The sequence below is a fragment of the Erinaceus europaeus genome, chromosome 9 (assembly GCF_950295315.1).
Source record: "Erinaceus europaeus chromosome 9, mEriEur2.1, whole genome shotgun sequence".
In the NCBI taxonomy this organism is placed as follows: domain Eukaryota; kingdom Metazoa; phylum Chordata; class Mammalia; order Eulipotyphla; family Erinaceidae; genus Erinaceus; species Erinaceus europaeus.
The window spans coordinates 43,305,705-43,329,520 of NC_080170.1; the positions used below are offsets into that span (position 1 = coordinate 43,305,705).

Sequence of the window (23,816 nt, forward strand, 5' to 3'; positions counted from 1 at the left end):
TGGAGAATGCTTTCTTCCTCTCCTTCTCTTTCTTCCTCTGGTAAGCCAATAATGCGTATATTGTTTCTTTTGAAGTCATCCCATAGGACTGTGTTGTTGTTTTCAGCATCTCTTAATCTCTTTTTGAGATCTCTTACTTCTTTTTTAGTTGTCTCTAATTCATCCTCAATCTTGCTAATTCTGTCTTCAGCCTCATAGATTCTATTCTCTCTGCCCTCTACTGTTTTCTGGAGTTCATCTATTTTATTGCCCTGCTCTGATACTGTTTTAGCTTGTTCAGCTAGTTGCCTTCTTAGCTCAGCAATTTCAGCTTTTAGCTCTCTAATAACCATGAGATAATTAGAATTTTCTTCCATATTCTCATTTGTTGTTCCTGCATTTCTGATTACAGTTTTTTCAAATTCTTTACTCACTCCTGTTATTATTTCCTTAGCTAATGTTTGGATGTTGAACTCATTATTTTGTGCTTCACCCTCTGGAGGACTTTTAGCTGGACTCTTGTCCTGGTTCGAGTCTCCAATATTTTTTCTTGTTGTTTTAACCATTTTATATATTATGTTATGAGTTCCCTTTATCAGTACTTTTCAAATTATTGATCACTATTGCCTGGATTGACTTGTGTCTAAGTAATTTAATTAAAGGGTTTACAGTGGTGGAAGTTAACAGTTTTTTCAATCCCTGAGTTGGAGCTCAGTCGTGTAAAAGCCTCTTTTTTTTTCTTCCCTGTTGGCTATGGGAGCCTGAGGGCTTTTAAACTATCAATAGGCTTCTTAGCTTAATCACTGACTCCTGACCAAGAGATAAAGCAGGGTGTGGCAGAGATAATCCAGTGGTTATGCAAAGAGACTTTCACAGCCCCTCAGCTATGCCACCAAGGTATAGGTCTTCTCCTGAGTTTCCTGGTTAGATCTCTGTCCCCTAGTGTCCCTCCCTGTCGCTGCTCCAGATTTTGAGGGTAGTAGCAATGGAGACTCAGAGTTGCACTTGGTGAGTCTCTGGGGAGTCCTCTCCTCCCTTCTGCTGTCCCCTTGTTGTGGAGCAGACTGGAGGTGGTGTCTCCACTGATAAACTGTTGAACTGTTAGCAGTCACTTAGTCTCTCCTTAGGCCCCTCTCTCCTCTCTGTCACCAGCCAAGCAGTGTTTGTACTCACGGGTGATTTACTGTGTTTCTGTGGTAATGCTAGTCCTGTCTTGTTTTGGTCCGGGTGGTCTCCTTTGGTATTCCTAGGTGATCCAGGAGAGGAGAGGAGAGAGCTTAATTACAATTTTTAAGTTAAAAAAATAAAAATAAATCCAAGTCTCAGAAAAAGGAGTCTGAAACATTTCTTTTTATTAACTAGCAAGCAAACTGTCATGATAATTATTTCAACTTTGGGAAGTAAATTTTACATTTAGCCAATTTCCTCTCACTCCCATTGAGTGTCACCAATGGTCAAGACTGAGAGGATGGAGGGGAAGGAGAAGACAAGGGCGAGAAAGTAAAAAAGAGAGGTCTGGGTGGTGGCATACTGGGTTAAGCGCACATGGTACTTAGTGCAAGACCTCCTCAGGATCCTGGTTTGAGCCCCTGGCATCCCATCTTCAAGGGGTTGCTTCACAAGTGGTAAAGCAGGTTTGGAGATGTCTTTCCACCTCTCTCTCTCTCTCTCTCTGTCTATCTTGATATCTATCTCTCTCTTTCTCTCTTTAAATATTTTATTTATTAATTAGTGAGAAAGACAGGAGGAGAGAGAGAAAGAACCAGACATCACTCTGGTACATGTACTGCCACGGATTGAACTCAGGACGTTATGCTTGAGAGTCCAGTACTTTATCCATGGTGCCACCTCCTGAGCCACAGTCTCTCCTTCTCTATCTTCCCCTCCCCTCTTACTTTCTCTCTGTCCTGTCAAAAATAAAATATATATAAATAAATAAATGTCCACAGAAGCAGTGGATTTGTAGTACAGGCACCAATCTCCAATGATAAACTTGGAGGCAAAAAAAAGTGAAGAGACAAAGCGTTCCCATTGCTATGTTATTAGCTTAATTATTAAGATAAACTTCCACTGTCTTGAGTTTTAACCGCTTAGAAGAGGAGCCAACAGTAAATAGATTATGCTCTGTGTGTGTTTTCCTTCTAGTTGTTGTAAAGGGTTGATGACAGCTGTGGCTCTGGGCAAAGCAAGACACTCTCAAAACAGTTCTGCTACTGGTTTGCAAGAGCTGGTGGCATTGAAGGTAATGACTGTCTTTCTTTTACTTGTGCATGTTCCATGCTTTTTAGGTTTAACTGACTTACAGCAGGCTATACATTTTAAAGTGTACAATAGAATCATTTCTAAAATTTACCATATAAACATAAAACAACCACTATCATCAAAATAAGGAACATATCCAAAGCACTAAGTTTCCTTATACCTCTTTGTTCTCTCTCCTTCTAGTCTTATCCTGTTCCTAGGTGATTGTAGATCTACTTTGTATCACTTAAGATTGTTTTCATTTTCTAGAACTTGTATAAATGTAATCATACAGAATGTATGCATTGACTTTGACTAAGGATAATAATTTGAAATTCATACATATTGTTGCTTTTTTTTTAAGAAAGGATTAATTAACAAAACCATAGGGTAGGAGGGGTACAACTCCACACAATTCCCACCACCCAATCTCCATATCCCACCCCCTCCCCTGATAGCTTTCCCATTCTCTATCCCTCTGGGAGCATGGACCCAGGGTCATTGAGGGTTGGAGAAGGTAGAAGGTCTGGCTTCTGTAATTGCTTCCCCGCTGAACATGGGCGTTGACTGGTCGGTCCATACTCCCAGTCTGCCTCTCTCTTTCCCTAGTAGGGTGGGTCTCTGGGGAAGCTGAGCTCCAGGACACATTGGTGGGGTCTTCAGTCCAGGGAAGCCTGGCCAGCATCCTGATGGCATCTGGAACCTGATGAGTGAAAAGAGAGTTAACATACAAAGCCAAACAAATTGTTGAGCAATCATGGATCCAAAGCTTGGAATAGTGGAGAGGAAGTGTTAGGGAGGTACTCACTGCAAACTCTAGTGTACTTCTGCTTTCAGGTATATATTTTGCAGTAGTTTATGGATACGTGTGAACATATGCTCTCTCTCACAGAAACTGGTGTATATCTAGGTTTTGGGACTTTGTTAGAAAGTGAACCACCTAGGATGGAATTAGAGTATACTATGAAAGGAAAGGTCTCACCCAAGTAATGAAGCTGAAGGGTTGTCATTCCACATGTGACGTCTCTGGACACAGTCTGAAGTGAAGCATGTTGAGGTGGCAGTCGTTGCATTGGTTAGGTTGTGATCGGCGGATGCAATATTATTTGATATGGATTGGGAGAGGCATACGGGAAAGTGGGCCCTATCCAAGGGTTCCAGGACTGGGGGAAGTAGGGGCTCTATAGTGGAGATGTGAGGTTCCTGCTGTCTTAGGGTTCCAAAAGACAATCGATAGTTAATGTTATCATCACATTAATTGGTAATTGGGTTAACTTTGAAAAGTCCTTTTGTTAGGGTTTGCTGTACAGTACCTAGTGTCTTGTATATAGCTGTGCTATTGGATGCTTCTGATCTACTTGGTCTAGGCTTTTGAGAGAGTCCGCATATCAAATACACAGCCTATATATTAAAAAGATTCAGTTTGTGTTTTGAAAAACTTTGAGACATACAATTGATTTTCCCCCTCTCATATTAATTAACTAGTGATTTATATGTCCACATTTTTCTAGGAGTGTACATAAACACCATTCCCACCACCAAAAGACTGTGACCCATCCCTCCCACCCACTCCCACCCATATTGTTGCTTTTATCAAAAAAATTTATGCTTTGGGGCCAGGTGGTAGCTCGCTTGATAATATTACATACGTTACCATGCATGGAGACCCGTGTATTAAAGCCACCAGAACTACATAGAAGCACTACATATGGCACAGGGGGAGGCTCCAGGAATGGTGCTGTGGTATCTCTCCTCTATCTGTCTCTACTTGACACTAAACAGAAATATATGCAATCCAGGTTGCAACCCTTGGTACATTACATGGAGTACAGTGGAATCATGAATGTGTGAAGTTCCAGAAGACAAAAAAAAATGTTTATACTTTTTTAGTGTGGAATAATATTTCATTGTATAAATATACACAATATAGCCATTCTCTACTGGTGGGTATATGAATGATTTTCAGGTTTTTATTATCACAAGTGAAGCATATATATGCATACTCATTGCTTTTAGAATATTTATACTTACCATCTCCTCAATAGGAGTGAGTGAATATGTAAGCTGGTCAATCTGATGCTTTCTGCTTGGCAATTATCTTCCCAGAAAGAAAGTTATGAATGGATCAACACATGTTCTCACCTCCTCTCTGGAATTAAAGGCAGAAAGATAAAATTATTGACGCCTGAAGAAAAAGATAATCTGTTTGCAGATGAGGTATTTGCCACATGTCCACACTGGTCTTTATTGGAGTTCTTCTGGATATTCAGTACTTAAGGGTCCAATGATTTTTTTTTTTTAATTTATTGCTAGGGAGCTAACCTAAGATCTTAGGCATATACTATATTGATGAGCTGCCTTCCTAGCCCTCTTTTTTCTTTTCTTATATTTTTGGAGAGAGGAAAAAGAACAAACCCAAAAAAAAAGGGAGAGACACCAAAGCAATATACCACTATCCATAGAGTTTCCTTGATGCTCCCATGTGATGCCAGTGCTCAAATCCAGAGCCTTACACAGGCATGCATACGGTTCACCTGCTGAGCCATCTCCCTGGATCACTTTCACAATAATACCATTAATTTTGAATTTTGCTGGTAAGGATAGTGAGATAACTCACGTGGGAGGGCACCTGTTTCATGATGTGTGCAAACCAGGTTCCCATCCTCTGTACACTACATGGAATATTATTATTTCACTGAAGGAAACTTTTTTTTTTAACCAGAGCACTGCTCAGCTCTGGCTTATGTTAGTGCACTGGACTAAACCCGGGACTTTGGAGTCTCAGGCATGAGGATCTCTTTGCATAACCATTATGCTATCTACCACAGCCCTTGAAGGAAACTTCAGTGCTGTGGTGTCTTATCTGTCTTTTTTCTGAAAAAGTCATCACAGAGAGTGAAGGTCTGACTACAACTAGAAAAAATGTGCTGGGGGAAAGAACATAGTGGTTATGCAATAGACTTCAGTGCTGGGGCATTGGAGATCCCAGGCTCAGTCCCTGACACCACTATATGCCTGAGCTCAACAGTGCACAGGTCACAAAATAAGTAAAATGTAAAAATATATGCATAAAATGTGCTGATGCTAGAGTTGGTTTATTGTTTATTTAGTGTTCCTTCAGACATCTGAGACCTTCTACCTGGCATCACTTTCCTTCCAGTTAGAATTTTATTTAAGGAAGATATACCTGAGGGGCTCCAGTGGCGCAATCAGTTAGCTTGTGGTGCTTATATAGGAAGATATACCTGAGGCAAACATGGTCTTTTTGTTTTTTGGTTTTTGCCTTTTATTCACCCTTGTTCTTATTTTTTTCTTTGCTGAGTATATAATCTTAGGGTATCATTGGTTTTTTTCACAGCACATTGATAATACAAATTCCTCCATCTTTGTTCTTTTTTTAAAATTCACTTTTTCTTTTATTATCACCAGTGATATCTCTAGGGCTCAGTGCCTGCATGACCCCACCATTTTCAACTACCATTTCCCATAGAGAGCATGAAATAAAGGAAGAGAAAGACAGAAGGAGAGATACCTGTAGCCACTACTCCACCCATGAAGCTGCCCCTCTGCAGGTGGAAACCAGGGGCTTGAACCTGAGTTCTGGCATGTGGTAATGTGTGCTCTACTGGATGAGCCACCACACAGCCTGTTTTCTTGATTTTACTCTTACCAACTAATAACTGATAATTCAGATGCCAGTTCCTTTGAAGTTACCCATCTCTTCTCTCTGGCTGCCTTTTAAGATCTTTTTGCTTTTGGTATTTTATTGTTCTGATGTCTGTGGGTGTACGTTTTCTTTTTTGAAATTTTCTTGCTATCCTGGTTAAGTGGATCTTTTTCTGTCCCTCTTTATTTCTCCTCCTCAATTTCTCTCTGTCCTGCTGAGTAAAAATAAAATAGAAAAAAAAAAAAGGAAAAATGCTGCCAGAAAAAAAAAATGACGGCCAGGAACCATGGATTTGTATGGCAATAAAAAAGGAAACAAAAAAGTTAAATTCTAAGCTTCTTAGATCAACAATTCTTGTTTATCTCTGTATCCTCATTGCTAGCACAGTGCCCTGTTACAGAATTAGTGTTTATTAAATGTTTTTGAATGGATAGCTGCTAATATATGGCTGTAATATTTGCATATGCTAATCTATAATTATAATATTTTTATCTCACAGGATATTTTAAAAGAGTTAATGGAATCTGAAATACACAAAACTACTGCAGAGGATGAAAAAGAAATGAAGGATGGGGACAAAGTTGACAAAAAGGAAACAGAGGAAGTAAGATTATTTAGTACTTATCCTTTCCCTTCATATTTTTAAAAGAAATATGTTAAGTGAGCATAAATTCTGAAAGCCATAAACAGTAGCTTCAGGGGCCAGAGGCTTAACTAGCGTACCCAGTTAAGCGCATGTGGTACTATGATCACAGATATAAGCAAGGGACGGTTTCAAGCCCCTGCTCTTCAACTGCAGGGGTTATGCTTCACAAGTGGTGAAGGAAATCTGCATGTATCTACCTTTCTCTCTCTACCTCTCTTTAAATAATTTCTATTTAAAATCTTTAATTATCTTTTTAAAATTATCTTTTTAAAATTTTTTATTTATAAAAAAGAAACACTGACAAGACCATAGGATAAGAAGGGTACAATTCCACATAATTCCCACCACCAGAACTCAATATCCCATCTCCTCCCCTGGTAGCTTTCCTGTTCTCTAAACCTCTGGGAGTATGGACCCAGGATCATTATGGGGTGCAGAAGGTGGGAGGTCTGGCTTCTGTAATTGCTTCCCCGCTGAATGTCGGTGTTGAAAGCTCAATCCAAACTCCCAGCCTGTCTCTCTGTTTCCCTAGTGGGACAGAACTCTGGAGAAGCAGGGCTCCAGAACACACTGATGGGGTCATCTGCTCAGGGAAGTCTAATTGTCATCATGTCAGCATCTGGAACCTGGTGGCTGAAAAAAGAGTTAACATATAAAGCCAAAAAAATTGTTGACTAATCATGAACCTAAAGGCTGGAATACTGCAAATGGAAATTTGGGGTCTCTGTTTTGGAAAAAGCTAGTAGGTCTATTTTAGGTATATTCCAAGGGGAATAGTTTTTGCCTGAGCCTGACATCTGATATGCAGGTGGACCCAAGTTATTGTCTGGGAGATGATGTCATGGATGGAAAAAGGGCTAGAAATCTGGATCAGGGAAGAGAGTAGCTCCCAAATATGGGGAAAGTGTATAAATATTGTTGACTATAACCCCATCGATTTGATCTGGGGCGCATATTCAGGAACCTATATAACCTCTAGCTCCCTGTAGGTACAAGCTCACATTCTGTGGTCATGAGTAGGAATGTTCCAGGTAGCACCAATTTCAGGACCCATCTTTCTCAGGTGGTAGGTTGAGTATGCTATCCAACCTCCCTTCAGAGGATGGAACAGTCTCTACTATTGTTGATCCACATTGAGGGCAAGGTCCTTTGGAGGCCAACAAAGGGGTCCATTATGTTGTTCCTAATGGAGATGACCAGTGACAGTAGAGAGAGGCATATATTCAAGGTCTAGGCCCCTCATGTCTGTATGGGAATCCCAGGACTCCCTGACTAGGGCCCCATATGATAGGGTGGCCTGGTAGTGACTGAAGAGTCATCATTAAAGTATGCCAGTCTCTTGCTTTTATTCAGCTTTTGCAGTCCTTACTTTGACAAGGTTAGCTTTGGAGTGAGTTTAATAGGAAGTAGGTGAGGAGGTTACCTAGGTCTAAGTAGAGACTATTTCATTGGGCACTTTATGGTGTCTTTTTAGGTCTTTCTACTTGATTGTTTCATTTATTGACTCATTGTGAACTATTGTGCACTTTTGCTTTCAGGTATATATTTTGCCTTAATTTATGGATACATGTGTATGTGTGACCTATCTCATTGGGCCTGCTCTATATCTGGGTTTTGGGGCTTTGTTAGGAAGTGAACTACCCAATATGGAATTAAGGAGAAGAAGAAAGGAAAGGTCTCATCTGAGTAAATGAGGATGAAGTCCATGCCTGATGTCTCTGGACAGTCTGAAGTGATGCATGCCAAGGTGGTACTGGTTGCATTGATTAGGTTGGGATCAGCAGATGCAGTAACAGTTGGAATGCATTGAGAGAAGCATGTAAGAAAGTGAGCCCCACCCTAGAGGTTCCAGAACTGGGGGAAATATGAGCCTTATAGAGGAAGTGGGAGGTTCCTGCTGTCTTAGGGTTAAAGAAGGCAATAGATAGTTATTGCTATAATCAGATTGTTTGGCAATTGGATTATCTTTAACTATTATCTTTTTTTTAATTGTTGGATATAGACAGCCAGAAACCAAGAGGCTAGGGGAGAAAAAGGGAGAGACACAGAGATACCTGCAGCACTGCTTTACCACTTGCAAAGCTTTCCCCCTGCAGGTGCGGACTAGGGGCTTGAACTTGGGTCCTTGTGCACTGTAATGTTCAACCAAGTGCACCACCACCCAGCCACTCTATCTCTCTTCCCTATCAATTCCTCTCTGAAAGGAAAAAAAAAAAAAAAAGGAAAAAATGGCCCCCAGGAGCGGTGGATTCATAGTACATGCGCCAAGCACCAGTGATAACCCTGGACAACAAAACAAAACAACACTAGTAGCCTCCCCTCTTCTCCAGCTTATTCTACACATCTCTTTCTCTTGCCCTGTCTTCACCTCTGCTGGTACATCAGAAGTAAGACCACCCCTTCCTATAATAATTATAATGAAAATAACTATCGATGACCGAACACCTAGCTTGAGCCATATGCTTTGTACATATTATCTCTTATTACACAATGAACTGGTAGATAACCCACATTACAGATAAGAAAACAGAAACATGCAGTGGCGCACTGGGTTAAGCACACATAGTACAAAGCACAGGGACTGGCTCAAGGATCCTGGTTCAAGCCACACAAAGTGAAGGAGGTCTGCAGGTGTCTATCTTTATCTTTCCTTCCTCTCTCAGTTTCTCTCTGTCCTATCCAACAACAACAAAAATGGTAAAATGGCCAACAGGAACAGTGGATTCATAGAGCAGGCACTGAGAGCTCCAGTGATAACCCTGAAGGGAAAAAAAAGGAAAACAGAACTGACTGACGTATTCCAAATCATATAGTGGTAGAGCCAACGTTCAAAGCCAGATAAGTCTGGCAGAAGTGCCCCTGCTAATTTCCAGATTGACGACTTGCTATCCTTGGTCTCTAGATTCATAGTCAGCTAACACTCTCTGTCCCTGTTTACTTCCCTCATGCTGCTGCTCTGTGAATAGCTGGAATGTTGACCTGGTCTCAGACTATGACTTGGGTCATACTCAGTGCACATAGCCAACAGAACAAACACATTGTACAGTACCGAAGCTTCTCTGACCAGCATTTCATATTTTATTTCTGAAACAGTGCTTAGCATATAAAAGGCACAAAATAGATTGGGAATATTATTTCATCGTACTTTTAAATTTGTAACAACTCTCCCCATCTGGTGGCCTTAGTCTAAACTCTTCTCTATTTTACAAATTGCTATCCAGCCTTGAGTTATTTTTTCTCTCTAAAAACTTCCCTGTGTGAGAATCAGGGTATAGGACCCTTTTCTGGGTGCACAATTCCTGTTACATAGTCCTCATTATGGTTTCATTACTACTCTTCAGTGCTATGAGTTCCTGAGGTTTAGAAGAAATTCTCAGTTCTTCCACACAGTTCTCTCTCTTTTTTCTCCTGACTTCCTCAAGCACACCAATCTCTCATACACTTAACACTGTAAGTCTTCAAAAGTTGTGTTGAATGATGAAAGTACATGGGAAATTGAATGTCAGACCTGATGCCAGGTCACTAATCAATCTTGCATATTTTTGTGCCCCAGAAGCCTCTCATGTCAACAAAAGAAAAAGTTATTCGGTTCATTGGAGAAGATGAAAATATTCATTCCAGACCTCTCTTTGGACCAGATATGTTTTCTTCCTGGGTATGTATTTAAAACCCAATGAGAAAATCAAAAATTAGTGATAATATCCAGGAAATTTAACAGTATGTAACAATGATATGGATCTGACAGTACTTTTAGATTCTCCAAGAGGATCGGGAAAGCCCAAGTTTATATATATTTTCCTCCCAGTATATCACCCTGGAAATCTTTGTCTTTTTGCCTTAACTTAATGAAAAAAAAAAAAACTTCATCATTACCTTCTTTAAACCTCAGTTTAAAATCAGTATTTCATCCTTTTCATTAAGTTAACAAAATCTTAGTCAACATTTGACCAATTTTAAAATGCGCAGCACACCTATTTCCAGCAAAGAAGCAATTACAGAAGCCAGACCTCTGACCTTCTGTGCCCTATAGAGATCTTTGGTCCATACTTCCAGAGGGATAAAGAATAGGGAAGCTTCCAGGCCAGGCAGTGGTGCACTGGGTTAAGCACACATAGTATGAAGTGCAAGGACTCGTGTAAAAATCCCAGTTCCAGCTGCTGGTTCCTCACCTGCAGGGGATCACTTCACAAGCAGTGAAGAAGGTCTGCAGGTCTCTCTCTCTATCTCTCTCTCTCTCTCTTCCCCTCCCCTCTCAGTTTCTCTCTGTCCTATCCAATAAAAATGGGGGGAAATGGTCTCCAGAAGCAGTGTATTCATAGTGCTGGCAATGAACCCCAGCAATAACCCTGAAAGTGGTGGTGGGGAAAATAGGGAAGCGTCCAATGAAGGGGATGGGGTATGGCATGGATATAGCACTCTAGTGGTGGGAATTTTATAAGTTGTAGCCTTCTTATCTCACAATCTTTTCAATAATTATTAAATCACTAATAATGATTTTAAAAGAAGTTCAAAAATAAGAAAACATAAAGCAGAACTTGGACCGGGTTTGATGTATTGCGCCAAAGTAAAAGACTTTGGGGTAGAGGTGGGGGTAGGGTTCAGCTCCTGGAACATGATGGCAGAGGAGGACCTAGAGAGGGATGAATTGTTATGTGAAAAACTAAGAAATATTACACATGTACAGACTACTGTATTTTACTGTTGACTGTAAACTATAAATCTCCCCAATAAAAAAAAAGTGGGGAAGAGTGTTCAGCAGACTCTATGGAGAACCGCAATAAGGTGTTAAGTACATTCCCTCAACCACAAGAATTACTAGTAAATTGGGAAAATTTAAACAGTGGCTATGGGAACTCAGTGGGATCCTCATGCAGCCTAAGGAATCAATTCAGGCCTTGTCCATGTGCTGTACTGCTTGAATGGTCTCCATGAACCTGAAGGAGAGGAATAGTATTATTATTTTTTGAGAGCAAGAGAGAGACAGAGGAAGAGACAGAGGAAATATACCACAACCTTGCTCCACTCTCACCCAAGAGTGAGCTATAGGACTCCTCCTTGGTGTCACCCTTAAGGACCCCTTATCCACCCTCCTGCTGACGACCTAGTATCCTGCCCTATCCAGAGAATCTCCTACCCTATCCAGAGTCATAAGCTGCTGCTTGTTGGAGCTCATGCCAGCTGCTGCTTCCAAGTCACCATCTTGGCTCCCTTTGCTCCACTCTCTACAGAGCTTACTCCAGTGCTATTCATAGTGCTCACACGTGTTCCTGGGGCTAGAAACCAGAAATTCAGGACAGAATTGCAACCAGTAGAGCACACATGTTACAGTGTGCAAGGACCTGGTTTGAAGACCACCAGCCTTTACCTATATGGGGGGGTTCATGAGTGGTAAAGCAGTGCTGCAGGTCTCAATCTCTCTCTCTCTCCTCCTTCCCACTCAATTTCTCCATCTATCCAATATAAATAAATAAAACTTAAAAGTACTAAGTATTGGGAGTCTTGGTCCATTCATAGTACACATTTCTCTTGTCAGAGAGAATCAGCTGAGCAAGGTGTATTGGCCCAAAAGTATCTTGAAGCAATGCTTATAATTGAACACACACAGGAGAAGTTAATGTAAGTATGACATACCACAGTGATTAAAAGGGTGAGAATCACTAATCAGTTCTCTCATTAAAAAATAATGATGGCATGGAGGAATGAGAAATTGTACCCAGGGGGGTGGGCAGTGGCACACCTGGTTAAGTGCACATAGTACTATGCACAAGGACCCGCACAAGGATCTGGGTTCAAGTCCCTGCTACCCTCTGCAGGGAGGACACTTCACAAGCAGTGAAGCAGGTCTGCAGGTGTTTCTCTGTCTCTCTCCCTCTCTGTCCCCCCCCCCAATTTCTCTCTATCCTATCTAATAAAATGGAAAAAAATGGCCACTGGCACCAGACCTTCCACTTTCTGCTCCCCATAAAGATCTTTGGTCCATACTCACAGAGGGATAAAGAATAGGAAAAATTCCAGTGGGGGGGATGGGATATGGAACTCTGGTAGTGGGAGTTGTATGGAGTTGTATCCCTCTTATCCCACAATCTTGCCAATCATTATTAAATCATGAATATAAAAAAAAAAAGTGAGGGGCAGGAAAAAGAAAAGAAAAAAAATGGCCACCAGGAGCATTGGATTCATAGTGCTGGCACTGAGCCCTAGCGATAACCCTGGAGACAAAAGAAGGGGGGGGGAGAAAAAGAAAGAAACCATACCTGTGTATTAACAACTGTCCTATAAAATTGAAAAAATGATTATATTAATAATTTTTTATTTTACAAAAGAGGATTTGACAGGAAGTTTGGCTAATAAATCCATATTTCCCGGCTTACTGGTTCTCCCTTATTCTCACTGGGGGTATCGGTTAGGTCTTCTATTAGAGACAGTGAACTCAGTGCCATCCTTTTTCTGGAGATGGAGAGGGTAAAATTATGTGTGTACATGTGGGGGGATGGCTGTACTCAACTTCAGTATAACAACCTCAGTATAAAGGACAAACTAGAGAAATAGAGGAACTGGAAGGAATTACTGTACACAATAAAGAATGGAACTCTTTTCACTGCTGGTGGGAATGTAATTTGGTCCAACCCCTGTGGAGATCAGTCTGAAGAACTCTCAGAAGGCTAGAAATGGACCTTCCCTATGACCTGGCAATAATTCTCCTGGGAATATATCCTAAGGAACCAAATACGCCCATCCAAAGAGATCTATGTACACCTATGTTCATACCAGCACAATTTGTAATAAATAGCTTAAACTTGGTGTCTAACAATAGATGAGTGGCTAAGAAAGTTTTGGTATATATACATAAAATGAAATACTATTAAGCTATTTCAGATGATGAATTCACCTTCTTCACCTCTTCTTGAATAAAGCTTGAAGGAGACATGTTAAGTGAGATAAGCAAGAAAGAGAAGGATGAATATGGGATGGCCTCACTTAAGGGAAGAACTTAAGAACAGAAAGGGGAAACATAAAGTAAAACTTAGACTGACTTGGTGTATTGCACCAAAGCAGAGGACTCTGGGGAGGGAGAAAGGTAGGGGGACCGGATACATAATTTGGGGTTGAAAGTGTGTTGCTGACACCTATAATGGTAGAATAGGAAACTGTACCCATGTGCCAACAACTGTACTGTGAACTATCAATCTCCCCCCAAAAGAAAATATCCAACAGGAAAAGGAACAAGAAAGGCAATACAGTTATGATGGTTTAGAATACCAAGAGAAGAGCATAGGCATATAATCAAGTATATCTCAAACTGCTTTTCTTGATTATTAAAAACTAGTTTCAGAGATGCTCAAAAGAAGGCACATGGTTAGATTTAGTTTGTTACAATTCACATCAATGAAGAGATAACCAACAGTGATGCCTGCAAAGGAGTTCCCTGGCTATTGATGGAGAATTCTAAATACTTAAGTCAGCTTTTACTAAGAATGAATATGTTATAGTCTTAGCTCACAACATATCTGTAACTATTGTATTTAGAATAGCTCTCAGACTCCCGCACCCCATCCTTAACTGCTTATTGGTGGTACAGCTTCCCCTGTTTGTACCTTTATCTAATCCCTTTGCCTGTGTTAGATGAGTAGCTCTAGATATAAGATTTATTTTTTAAACTTCCAATTTTACTGTGTTTCTCTGGACTTTGCACACACCAGACAGGTCGAAAGCAGAGCCAGAGAAGCAGAGGAGAAATTTGAGGATATCAATGAGAGGCTTCATCATACCCTTATAAAAAATAAAGATCTGGAGAAAGAAATAGAGGCATTGAAGTTTATTGAGAAGGAGGCTGAAGGAGGGAAAGAGGAAGAGTATGACGCAGAAAGAGAAGAAGAAAAACAAGAGGAAGAAGAGGTCAAACCACAAACAAGCTTAACACCTACAAATAAAGGTGATGTTTATTTTTTCATAATTTATATAATTTTTATTTATAAAATGGAAATATTAATAAGATCATAGGATAAGAGGGGTACAATTCCACACAATTCCCATCACTAGAATTCCATATTTCATCCCCTTTCTTGATAGCTTTCCTATTCTTTATCCCCCTAGGAGTATGGACCCAGGGTCATTATGGGGTGCAGAAGGTGGAAGGTCTGGCTTCTGTAATTGCTTCCCTGCTGAACATGGGCATTGGAAAGTCAATCTATACTCCCAGACTGTCTCTCTCTTTCCCTAGTGGGGCAGGGTTCTGAGGCGGCAGTGCTCCAGAACACAGTGGTGGGGTCATTTACCCAAGGAAGTCAGGTTGGCATCATGGTAGCATCTGAAACCTAGTGGCTGAAAAAGAGTTGAGATAAAGTAGAACAAATTGTTGACTAATCATGAACGTAAAGGCAAGAATATTGCAGAGGAAGATTTAGGGTCTTTGTTTTGAAAAAAGCTAGTAGGTCTATTTTAGATATATTCCAAGGGGCTGACTTTACTAGGTTTTGCCTGAGGCTGACATCTGATATTCAGGTGGACCCAAATTATTTTCTGGGGAGATGGTGTGACAGTTGGAAAAAGGACTAGAAAGCTGGATCAGGGAAGAGAGCAGCTCCTAAATATGGGAAAATTATATAAATATTGTTGACTATAACCCCATCAATTTGATCTGAGGCCCATATTCACACAGGAACCTATGTAACCTCTGTATCCCTGTATGTCTGAGCTTGCATTCTGTGGTCACGAGTAGGAACATTCCAGGATGCACTAATTTCAAGACCCATCTTTCTCAAGTGGAAGTTAGAGTATGTTTTCCAGCCTCCCTTCAGAGAATGGAACAGTCTTTACCATTGTTGATCCACATTGAGGACAAGGTCCTATGGGGGCCAACAAAGGGGTCCATTATGTTGTTCCTGATGGAGATGACCAGTGACAGTAGAGAGAGGGATCTATTTGAGGTCTAGGCCCCTCATATCTATATGGGAATCCCAGGACTCCCTGACTAGGGCCCCATATGATAGGGTGGCCTGGTAGTGACTGAAGAGTCATCATTAAAGTATGCCAGTCTCTTGCTCTCATTCAGCTTTTATAGTCCTTACTTTGTCTGACAAGGTTAGCTTTGGAGTGATTGAGGGAAGTGTAATAGGAAGTAGGTGAGGAGGTTATCTAGGTCTAAGTAGAAACTAGTTCATTAGGTACTTTATGGTGTCTTTTTAGGTCTTTTTACTTGCTTGTTTCATTTATTGACTCACTGTGAACTATTGTGCACTTTTGCTTTCAGGTATATATTTTCCCCTAATTTATGGATACATGTGTACATATGCCCTGTCTCATGGCCTCTGGTCTATATCTAGGTTTTGAAACTTTATTAGGAAGTGCACCTGCTGAAATAGAATTAAGGAGTCCTATGAGCTAGGAGAGGTCTCACCAGAGTAATGAAGCTGAAGGGTTGACATTCCATGCCTGATATCTCTGGACACAGTTTGAAGTGATGCATGCCAAGGTGGTACTGGTTGCATTGATTAGGTTGGGATCGGCAGATGCAGTATCAATTGGTATGAATTGACAGAGAAGCATGCAGGAAAGTTTGCTTCACTTAGGGTGTATTTGTGAATGGAAACTTACTTAGGTGACATTTATTTTACAAGAATTCAGTATCTTTAGTGTTTTTCTCAAACATTTTAAAATGAGGGACATATGTATGACTACAAAGTATAAATGATTTGATTCAGATAACTCACAAAAAGAAAAACAAATGGCTGACAGTTTGAGGCTAGTAAAGAGAAATTAGTTTTATTTCTTTTTTAAAAATTTTTAAAAACTTTTTATTTATAAAAAGGAAACATTTACAAAACCATAGGATAAGAGGGGTACAGCTTCACACAATTCCCACCACCAGATCTCTGTATCCCATCCCCTCCCCTGATAGTTTTCCTATTCTTTAACCCTCTGGGAGTATGGACCCAAGGTCATTGTGGGATGCAGAAGGTTCAAGGTCTGGCTTCACTGTAACTTCCCCGCTGAACATGGGAGTTGACTTGTCGATCCATACTCCCAGCCTGTCTCTCTCTTTCCCTAGTGGGGAAGGGCTCTAGGGAAGTGGAGCTCCAGGACACATTGTTGGGGTTGTCTGTCCAGGGAAGTCTGGTCTGCATCATGCTAGTATCTGGAACCTGGTGGCTGAAAAGAGAGTTAACATACAAAGCCAAACGAATTGTTGACCAATCATAGACCTAAGGGCTGGAATAGTGCAGATGAAGAGTTGGGGGGGGGGGGGTTTCCTCCATTTTGTAGATAGCAAGTATGCATATTTTAGTTAAATTCCAAAGGGCCTGTGGCTATACTACTTTTTTTTTTTTTTCTTTTTGCCCCTGAGCCTGAAATCTGATATGCCAGTGGATCCAAGTTATTGTCTGGGGAGATGATGTCATAGCTGGAAAAAGGACCAAAAAGCTGGATCAGGGAAGAGAGTAGCTCCCTAATATGGGAAAGGGGTATAAATATTGTTGACTGTAAACCCCATGGATTTGATGTGATCCAGGGCCCATAATTAGCTTAGGAGCCTGTGTGACCTCTGCATCCCTCTAGATCTGAGCTCACATTCTGTGGTCATGAGTAGGAACATTCCATGCTGCCCCAATATTGACCTATCTTCCTCAGGTGTAGCATAGAGTACATTGTCCAGTCTCCCTTCGGAGGATGGAACATTATCATTGTTGATCCAGGTTGAAGGCAAGGTCCAATGGGGGCCAACAAAGGGGTCTATTTTGTTGTTCCTGATAGAAATGACCAGTAACAGTGGAGAGAGGGATTTATTCGAGGACTAGGCCTGCCCATCAATTCTGTTTAGGAATCTCAGGACTCCCCATTAGGGCCCCAGCTGATGGAGTGGCCTTAAAGTGACTAAAGAGTCATCATTAAAGTATGCCAGTCTCTTCCCCTTATTCAACTTTTGCAGTCCTTTCTTTGATAAGGTTAACTTTGGAGTGAGTGAGAGAACTGTAATAGGAAGCAGGTGAGAAGGGTATCTAAGTCTAAGTAGACACTATTTCATTATGAACTTGATACTGACTTACTACAGACTATTGTGTATTTTTGCCCTAATTTATGGATACATATGAACATATGTTCTATCTTATGGGACCTGGTCTATATCTAGGTTTTGGGACTTTGTTAGGAAGTGAACCTCCTGGAATGGAATTAGAGAATACTATGAAAGAAAAGGCTTCACCGGAGTAATGAGGGTGAAGGGTTGGCATTCCATGCCTGACATCTCTGGACACAGTCTGAAGTGAAGCATGCTCAGGTGGTACTCATTGCATTGATTAGGTTGGGATCGGCGGATGCAATATCATTTGGTATGAATTCAGAGAAGCATGCAGGAAAGTGAGCCCCACCCCAGAGGTTCCAGGACTGGGGGAAATATAGGCTCTATAGTGGAAGCAGGAGGTTCCTGCTGTCTTAGGCTTTAAGAAAGCAATAGATAGTTATTACTATAATCACATTATTTGGCAATTGGGTTAACTTTGAAAAATCCCTTTGTTAGGATTTGCTGTATCATACACACCATCACCATATTTTATGTCCTTTGACATTTTTTGTATATAGCTATGCCACCAGTTGCTTCTGTTCTCCCTGGACTAAGCTTTTTTAAAGAGAGTCAACATATCAAAGACTCAGCCTATGTATTTAAAAGTCTCAGTCTGTGCTTTAAACAGTTTGAGAAATTCTATCAGTTTTTCCCTTCTCATATTACTTAGTGATTTATATGACTACAAATTAATAGTAGTGTACATAAACACCATTCCCACAACCAAAAGACTATGTCCCATCCCATGACCCCTCCCTCCCGCCTCCCCTTCACCCCATGAAGCTGAACATCCACCCTCACCCTCAACCCAGGGTTTTTACGTTGGTGCCCTACTACAAATTTAGTCAGATCCTGCTTTGAGTTTCCTTTTCTGTTATTCTTTCTCATCTTCTGTTTATGAGTGGGATCATCCCATACTTATCTTTATCTTTCTGACTTAGCTCACTTAACATAATTCCCTCTAGCTCCATCCAAGATGGGTCAGAGAAGATGGGTTCATTGTTCTTATTAGCTGCATAGTATTCCATTGTGTATATATACCACAGCTTTCTCAGCCACTCATCTGTTGTTGGGCACCTGGGTTGCTTCCAGGTTTTAGCTATTACGAATTGTGTTGCTATGAACATAGGTGTACAAGTATCTTTTTGGTTGGGTGTTATGGAGTCCTTGGGGTATATCCCTAGGAGAGGAATTACTGGGTAATATGGAAGGTCCATGTTTAGCCTTGTGAGAATTCTCCAGACTGCTGTCCACAGAGGCTGGACCAATTTACATTCCCACCAGGAGTGCAGAAGGGTTCCTTTGTCCCCACAACCTCTCCAACATTTGTTGCTGCTGTCCTTTTTGATGTATGCCATTTTCACAGGGGTGAGATGGTATCTCAGTGTTGTCTTTATTTGCATTTCTCTGACAATCAGCCACCTAGAGCAATTTTTCATATGTTTGTTAGCCTTTTGGATCTCCTCTGTAGGGAATGTCTTGTTCATATCCTCTGCCCATTTTTGGATGGGGTCATTTGCTTTTTTGGTGCTAAGTTTGCTGAGCTCTTTGTATATTTTGGTGATTAGTCTCTTGTCTGATGTATGGCATGTGAAGATCTTCTCCCATTCTGTGAGGGGTCTCTTTGTTTGTGTGATAGTTTCTTTGGCTGTGCAGAAACTTTTCAATTTGATGTAGTCCCATTGGTTTGTTTCTGTTTTAGTTTTCCTTGCAATTGGGTTCGTTTCATCAAAGATGTCCTTAAAGTTTTGGTGGGAAAGAATTCCACCAATGTTTTCCTCTAAGTCTAACATCCATTGTTTTCCTCTTAGTCTTTGATCCATTTGGAGTTGATTTTTATTTCTGGTGAGATAAGGTGGTTCAGTTTCATTCATCTGCATGTTTCAACCCAGTTTTCCCAGCACCATTTATTGAAGAGAGACTTCTTCCTCCATTTAATACTTTGGGCACCCTTATCAAAGATTAGATGTCCATAGGTGTGGGGAATTAGTTTTATTTCTAGCAAACATTTTAAAACAAGAATACAGATGGGGCAGAGCAGTTAATTTTACAGATAGTATTTTGTAGATAGATAGATATAATCCTTTCAGAAAATTAAGCTCCAATTATGTAAGACTATGTCTTAAAATATGCATACTTTCACCAAATAATTTCACTAATGAGAATTTAGTCTAAGAATATACTACATACAAAAAAGTGATTACACAAAGATGTTCAGTGTATCACTGTAGATAGCAGGAGAAAAACAAATAATTTACATCACCAATCAAGAGAGTTATATAAAGAAAATAGAAGTTAAACTATGCTATATTAATCTACCTTAATAACATACAATATCAACCTGGTATTTAGAGGGAGTGAGTGGGCTAGAAAAATAGCTCACTTGGATAGTGCTCTGCTTTGTCATGTGAACAACTCAGGTTTGAACACAGCTCCTACCACAGTGTCTTTCTCATTCTCTCTGTTTCTCTTTAAATGCATGTGTGCTCTCATAATGGTTATATTCTTCCCTAAAGAAATCCTCAATACATTCTATATTGGAAGATATTTCTTAGTTTTAAAAAAGATTTATTTACTCATTTATTTTTCCGACAGTGGGGCTAGGGAAACAGCACGGCTTACTTCTGACATATGGTAGAAACGGGGATTGAATTGGGGGCCTCTAGATTCAATTCCAGTGCTCTAATGCTCTAATCTGCTTGAGTCTCTTCTTTTGTCCGAATATACATTTTCAACTGTGGTCTGTTTCCAGAAACAACAACTCATGCACAGGGCAGTATGGGGAATATACATATTGTCTGTTTTCCTCTCTCACCCTCTTTCTCTACCTACCCCCCCACCCCCCGCAAAAGCAATAGTCTAGTTAGTCTCTGGCACCATTTGTGTGTTATGACTGTATGGGGGAAAAAAGTCTGAGCCCATTTGCTCTCCTTCTTTTAGTCCCAAGCTGCCAGGTGGTAGCACACCAGGTTAAATGCATATAGTATGAACCTCAAGGACCCATGCAAAGATTCCTGTTCTAGCCCCTGGCTCCCCACCTACAAGGGTTGGTTGCCTCACAAGTGGTAAAGCAGGTCTGCAGGTGTCTTTCTCTCTCCCTCTCTGTCTTTCTCCCTCCCCTCTCAATTTATCTCTGTCCTATCAAAAATAAATAATAATCAATGGCTTCAGGAGCAGTGGATTTGTAGTGTAGTGCAGGCACTGATCCCCAGTCATAACCCTGGAGGAAAAAAAAGTTGTTTCCCAAATGTAATAATCCTTAAGTTTTATATTTGAATATATTTGATAGTTTTCATGAATTAAAAATATTCATCTTCTCATATTATGATGTATTTATCCTGATGATTTGAAAATGAGTTCTTTCAAATTACAGAATAACACTTATGCAAACTATACAAAAGACTTCCAAATTAAACTGAAGAAGTTACTTCCATAGGGACTGAGTGACTTTCATTTGGTCCATTTCCATAAAGGCCTTGGAGATTTGGTTAAATCCAGAATAAAAGATTTTTTTCCTGCCCATTATGATTTATTTGTTATTAATAGTTTTTTTTACAAGATTGTAAGATTACAATTTACAGTTCCACACTACACCCAACACCAAAGTTCTATATCCCCTAAAAACTTTTAATATTAGGTAGAGGGTATCTATGTATACTTAGTCCCTACCCTGCAAACAGTAAACTATACAGATACAGAGCAGAGCTGTCCTTCTCTCTTTCCCTCTTTGCCTCTCAAATTGCCACCAGGATTATTACTGGGGCTTGGTGCTGGCACTACATTTTTACTTCTCTAAAATTTTTATTAGATAGAAAAGAGAGAAATTGAGAGAGGTTGGGGAGATAGAGAAAGGAGAGAAACATACCTGCAGACCTGCTTCACCATTCATGAAGTGTCCTCTCTGCAGGTGGGGAAAGGGGCTTGAATTCAGCTACTTGCGCTTAGTAATATGTGCCCTTAACTGGGTGTGTCTTGGCCCAGCTCCCCATCCCCCCTCTCTCTTCAGCAACACCCATTAGAGTCTAGAAAGGGAGGGGGCACAAATGAAGCTTTCCAAAGCTTCAGGGAATACAATCTCCATGCAATATGGATAACTTTGACATTTTCTATGGAAACATCCCAAAGATAAACATTCCTTGAGTTATCAGGCAGCTTCTTGGGGGAGGGGGGGAATGTGCGCATCACGTGCGGGGCGTGAGACGGCTGTTGCATCACGTGGGGGGGGGGAATGCAGAGACCTCCAAAGCAATCCCATATATATCCTTATGGCTTGTGCGGTGCCACCCACCTTTGTCTCAGTGCCATATCACTCTTTCCCTGGGAGCTGTAACAGGATGGACAATTCAAGTTGTTATAGAAAGGAGTCTGTGAATACTTAATTGAGAGACGATTCTGACAGAGTTAAGACATACTTTTATGTCAGTTATCTTGAATAACTAGCAAGTCACTGTGTTCTGAGCTGTGAGTGAAGACAGGCATAGAGAAGGGAAATTTCCAGAGATAAAACTGGCTTAGTCTCTGATTTCACTGGGTCCCAAGGTGAGGAGCCGAGAGAAGCACTGAAAACAGTACAAGTGTGTGAACAAGGTGAACAAGGTGACGGAGTGGGATAGGTGCCCAGTGGGGTCAGAGATTCAGGTTGATCCCATAGAAGTGACTTTATATGTATCAGAGAGACTAAACTTGATGTTAAGAGCCCTCCTGAAGAATTACAGAAGTCTCAGAAGGAAAAGAGAGAAAGAAGGGAATAGAACCCATATTCAAAGAAATAATAGCAGAAAAATGTCCAAGTTTGGGATTTGGCCAGGATGTAGATGTTCAGGTATCAAAAAGAACTCCCAAATTTCCAAACCCCAATAGACCAAGACACATCATTATGAAACTATAAAAAAATCAAGGACAAACTTAAAAAATGTTACAAGCTGCCAGGGAAAAAGAAGAATGTGGCCCTTAAAGACAGTATAGTCGGTGTTGGGAATGGTGTTTATGTACACCCCTATTAATTTGTAATCATATAAATCACTATTTAAGTAATATGAGAGGGGAAAAACTGATAGAATTTCTCAAACTGTTTAAAGCACAGACTGAGTCTTTTTAATGCATAGGCTGAGTCTTTGATATGTTGACTCTCTTAAAAGCTTAGTCCAGGGAGAACAGAAGCAACTGGTGGCATAGCTATATACAAATAATGTCAAGGGACATAAAATAGATGATGGTGTGTATGATACAACAAATCCTAACAAAGGGATTTTTCAAAGTTAACCCAATTGCCAAATAATGTGACTATAGCAATAACTATCTATTGTCTTCTTAAACTCTAAGACAGCAGGAACCTCCTGCTTCCACTATAGAGCCTATATTTCCCCCAGTCCTGGAACCTCTGGGGTGGGGCTCACTTTCCTGCATGCTTCTCTCAATTCATACCAAATGATATTGCATCCGCCGATCCCAACCTAATCAATGCAATGAGTACCACCTGAGCATGCTTCACTTCAGACTGTGTCCAGAGATGTCAGGCATGGAATGCCAACCCTTCACCCTCATTACTCCGGTGAGACCTTTCCTTTCATAGTATTCTCTAATTCCTTTCCAGGATGTTCACATCCTAACAAAGTCCCAAAACCTAGATATAGACCAGGTCCCATAAAATAGAGCATATGTTCATATGTATTCATAAACTAGGGCAAAATATATACCTGAAAGCAAAAGATAATAGTCTGCAGTGAGTACCCCCAACACTTCATCTGCATTATTCCAGCCTTTAGGTCCATGATTGTTTAACAGTTTGTTTGGCTTTGTATGTTAACTCTCTTTTCAGCCACCAGGTTCCAGATGCTAGCATGATGCAGACCAGAATTCCCTGGACAGACAACCCCACCAATGTGTCCTGGAGCTCAACTTCCCCAGAGCCCCACCCTACTAGGGAAAGAGAGAGGCAGGCTCGGAGTATGGATCAACAAGTCAACACCCATGTTCAGTGGGGAAGCAATTACAGAAGTCAGACCTTCCACCTTCTGCATCCCACAATGACCTTGGGCCCATACTCCCAGAGGAATACAGAATAGGAAAGCTATCAGGGGAGGGGATGGGATACAGAGATCTGGTGGTGGAAATTGTGTGGAGTTGTACCCCTCTTAATCTATGGTTTTGTTAACGTCTCCTTTTTTTTTTAATTAAAAAAAGACAGTATAGTCAGATGCACATCAGACTTTTCTGCTCAAAGA

At 40.6% G+C, this 23,816-nt stretch overlaps 1 protein-coding gene across 4 annotated transcripts in view; it reads left to right on the plus strand.

The window, feature by feature from the left end:
- AXDND1 (axonemal dynein light chain domain containing 1) overlaps positions 1-23,816 on the plus strand; it is a 103,352-nt gene that overhangs the window by 77,694 nt on the left and 1,842 nt on the right. For 3 of the 4 annotated variants that reach the window (XM_060197761.1, XM_060197763.1, XM_060197762.1), the window contains exons 20-25: positions 2,125-2,221; positions 4,327-4,437; positions 6,387-6,491; positions 10,087-10,188; positions 12,067-12,149; positions 14,234-14,466. In XM_060197761.1, coding sequence (XP_060053744.1) covers positions 2,125-2,221; positions 4,327-4,437; positions 6,387-6,491; positions 10,087-10,188; positions 12,067-12,149; positions 14,234-14,466 — 731 coding nt within the window. Of the gene's footprint in view, positions 1-2,124; positions 2,222-4,326; positions 4,438-6,386; positions 6,492-10,086; positions 10,189-12,066; positions 12,150-14,233; positions 14,467-23,816 lie in introns of those variants that run through there. The other variant, XM_060197764.1, reaches the window with a different exon arrangement.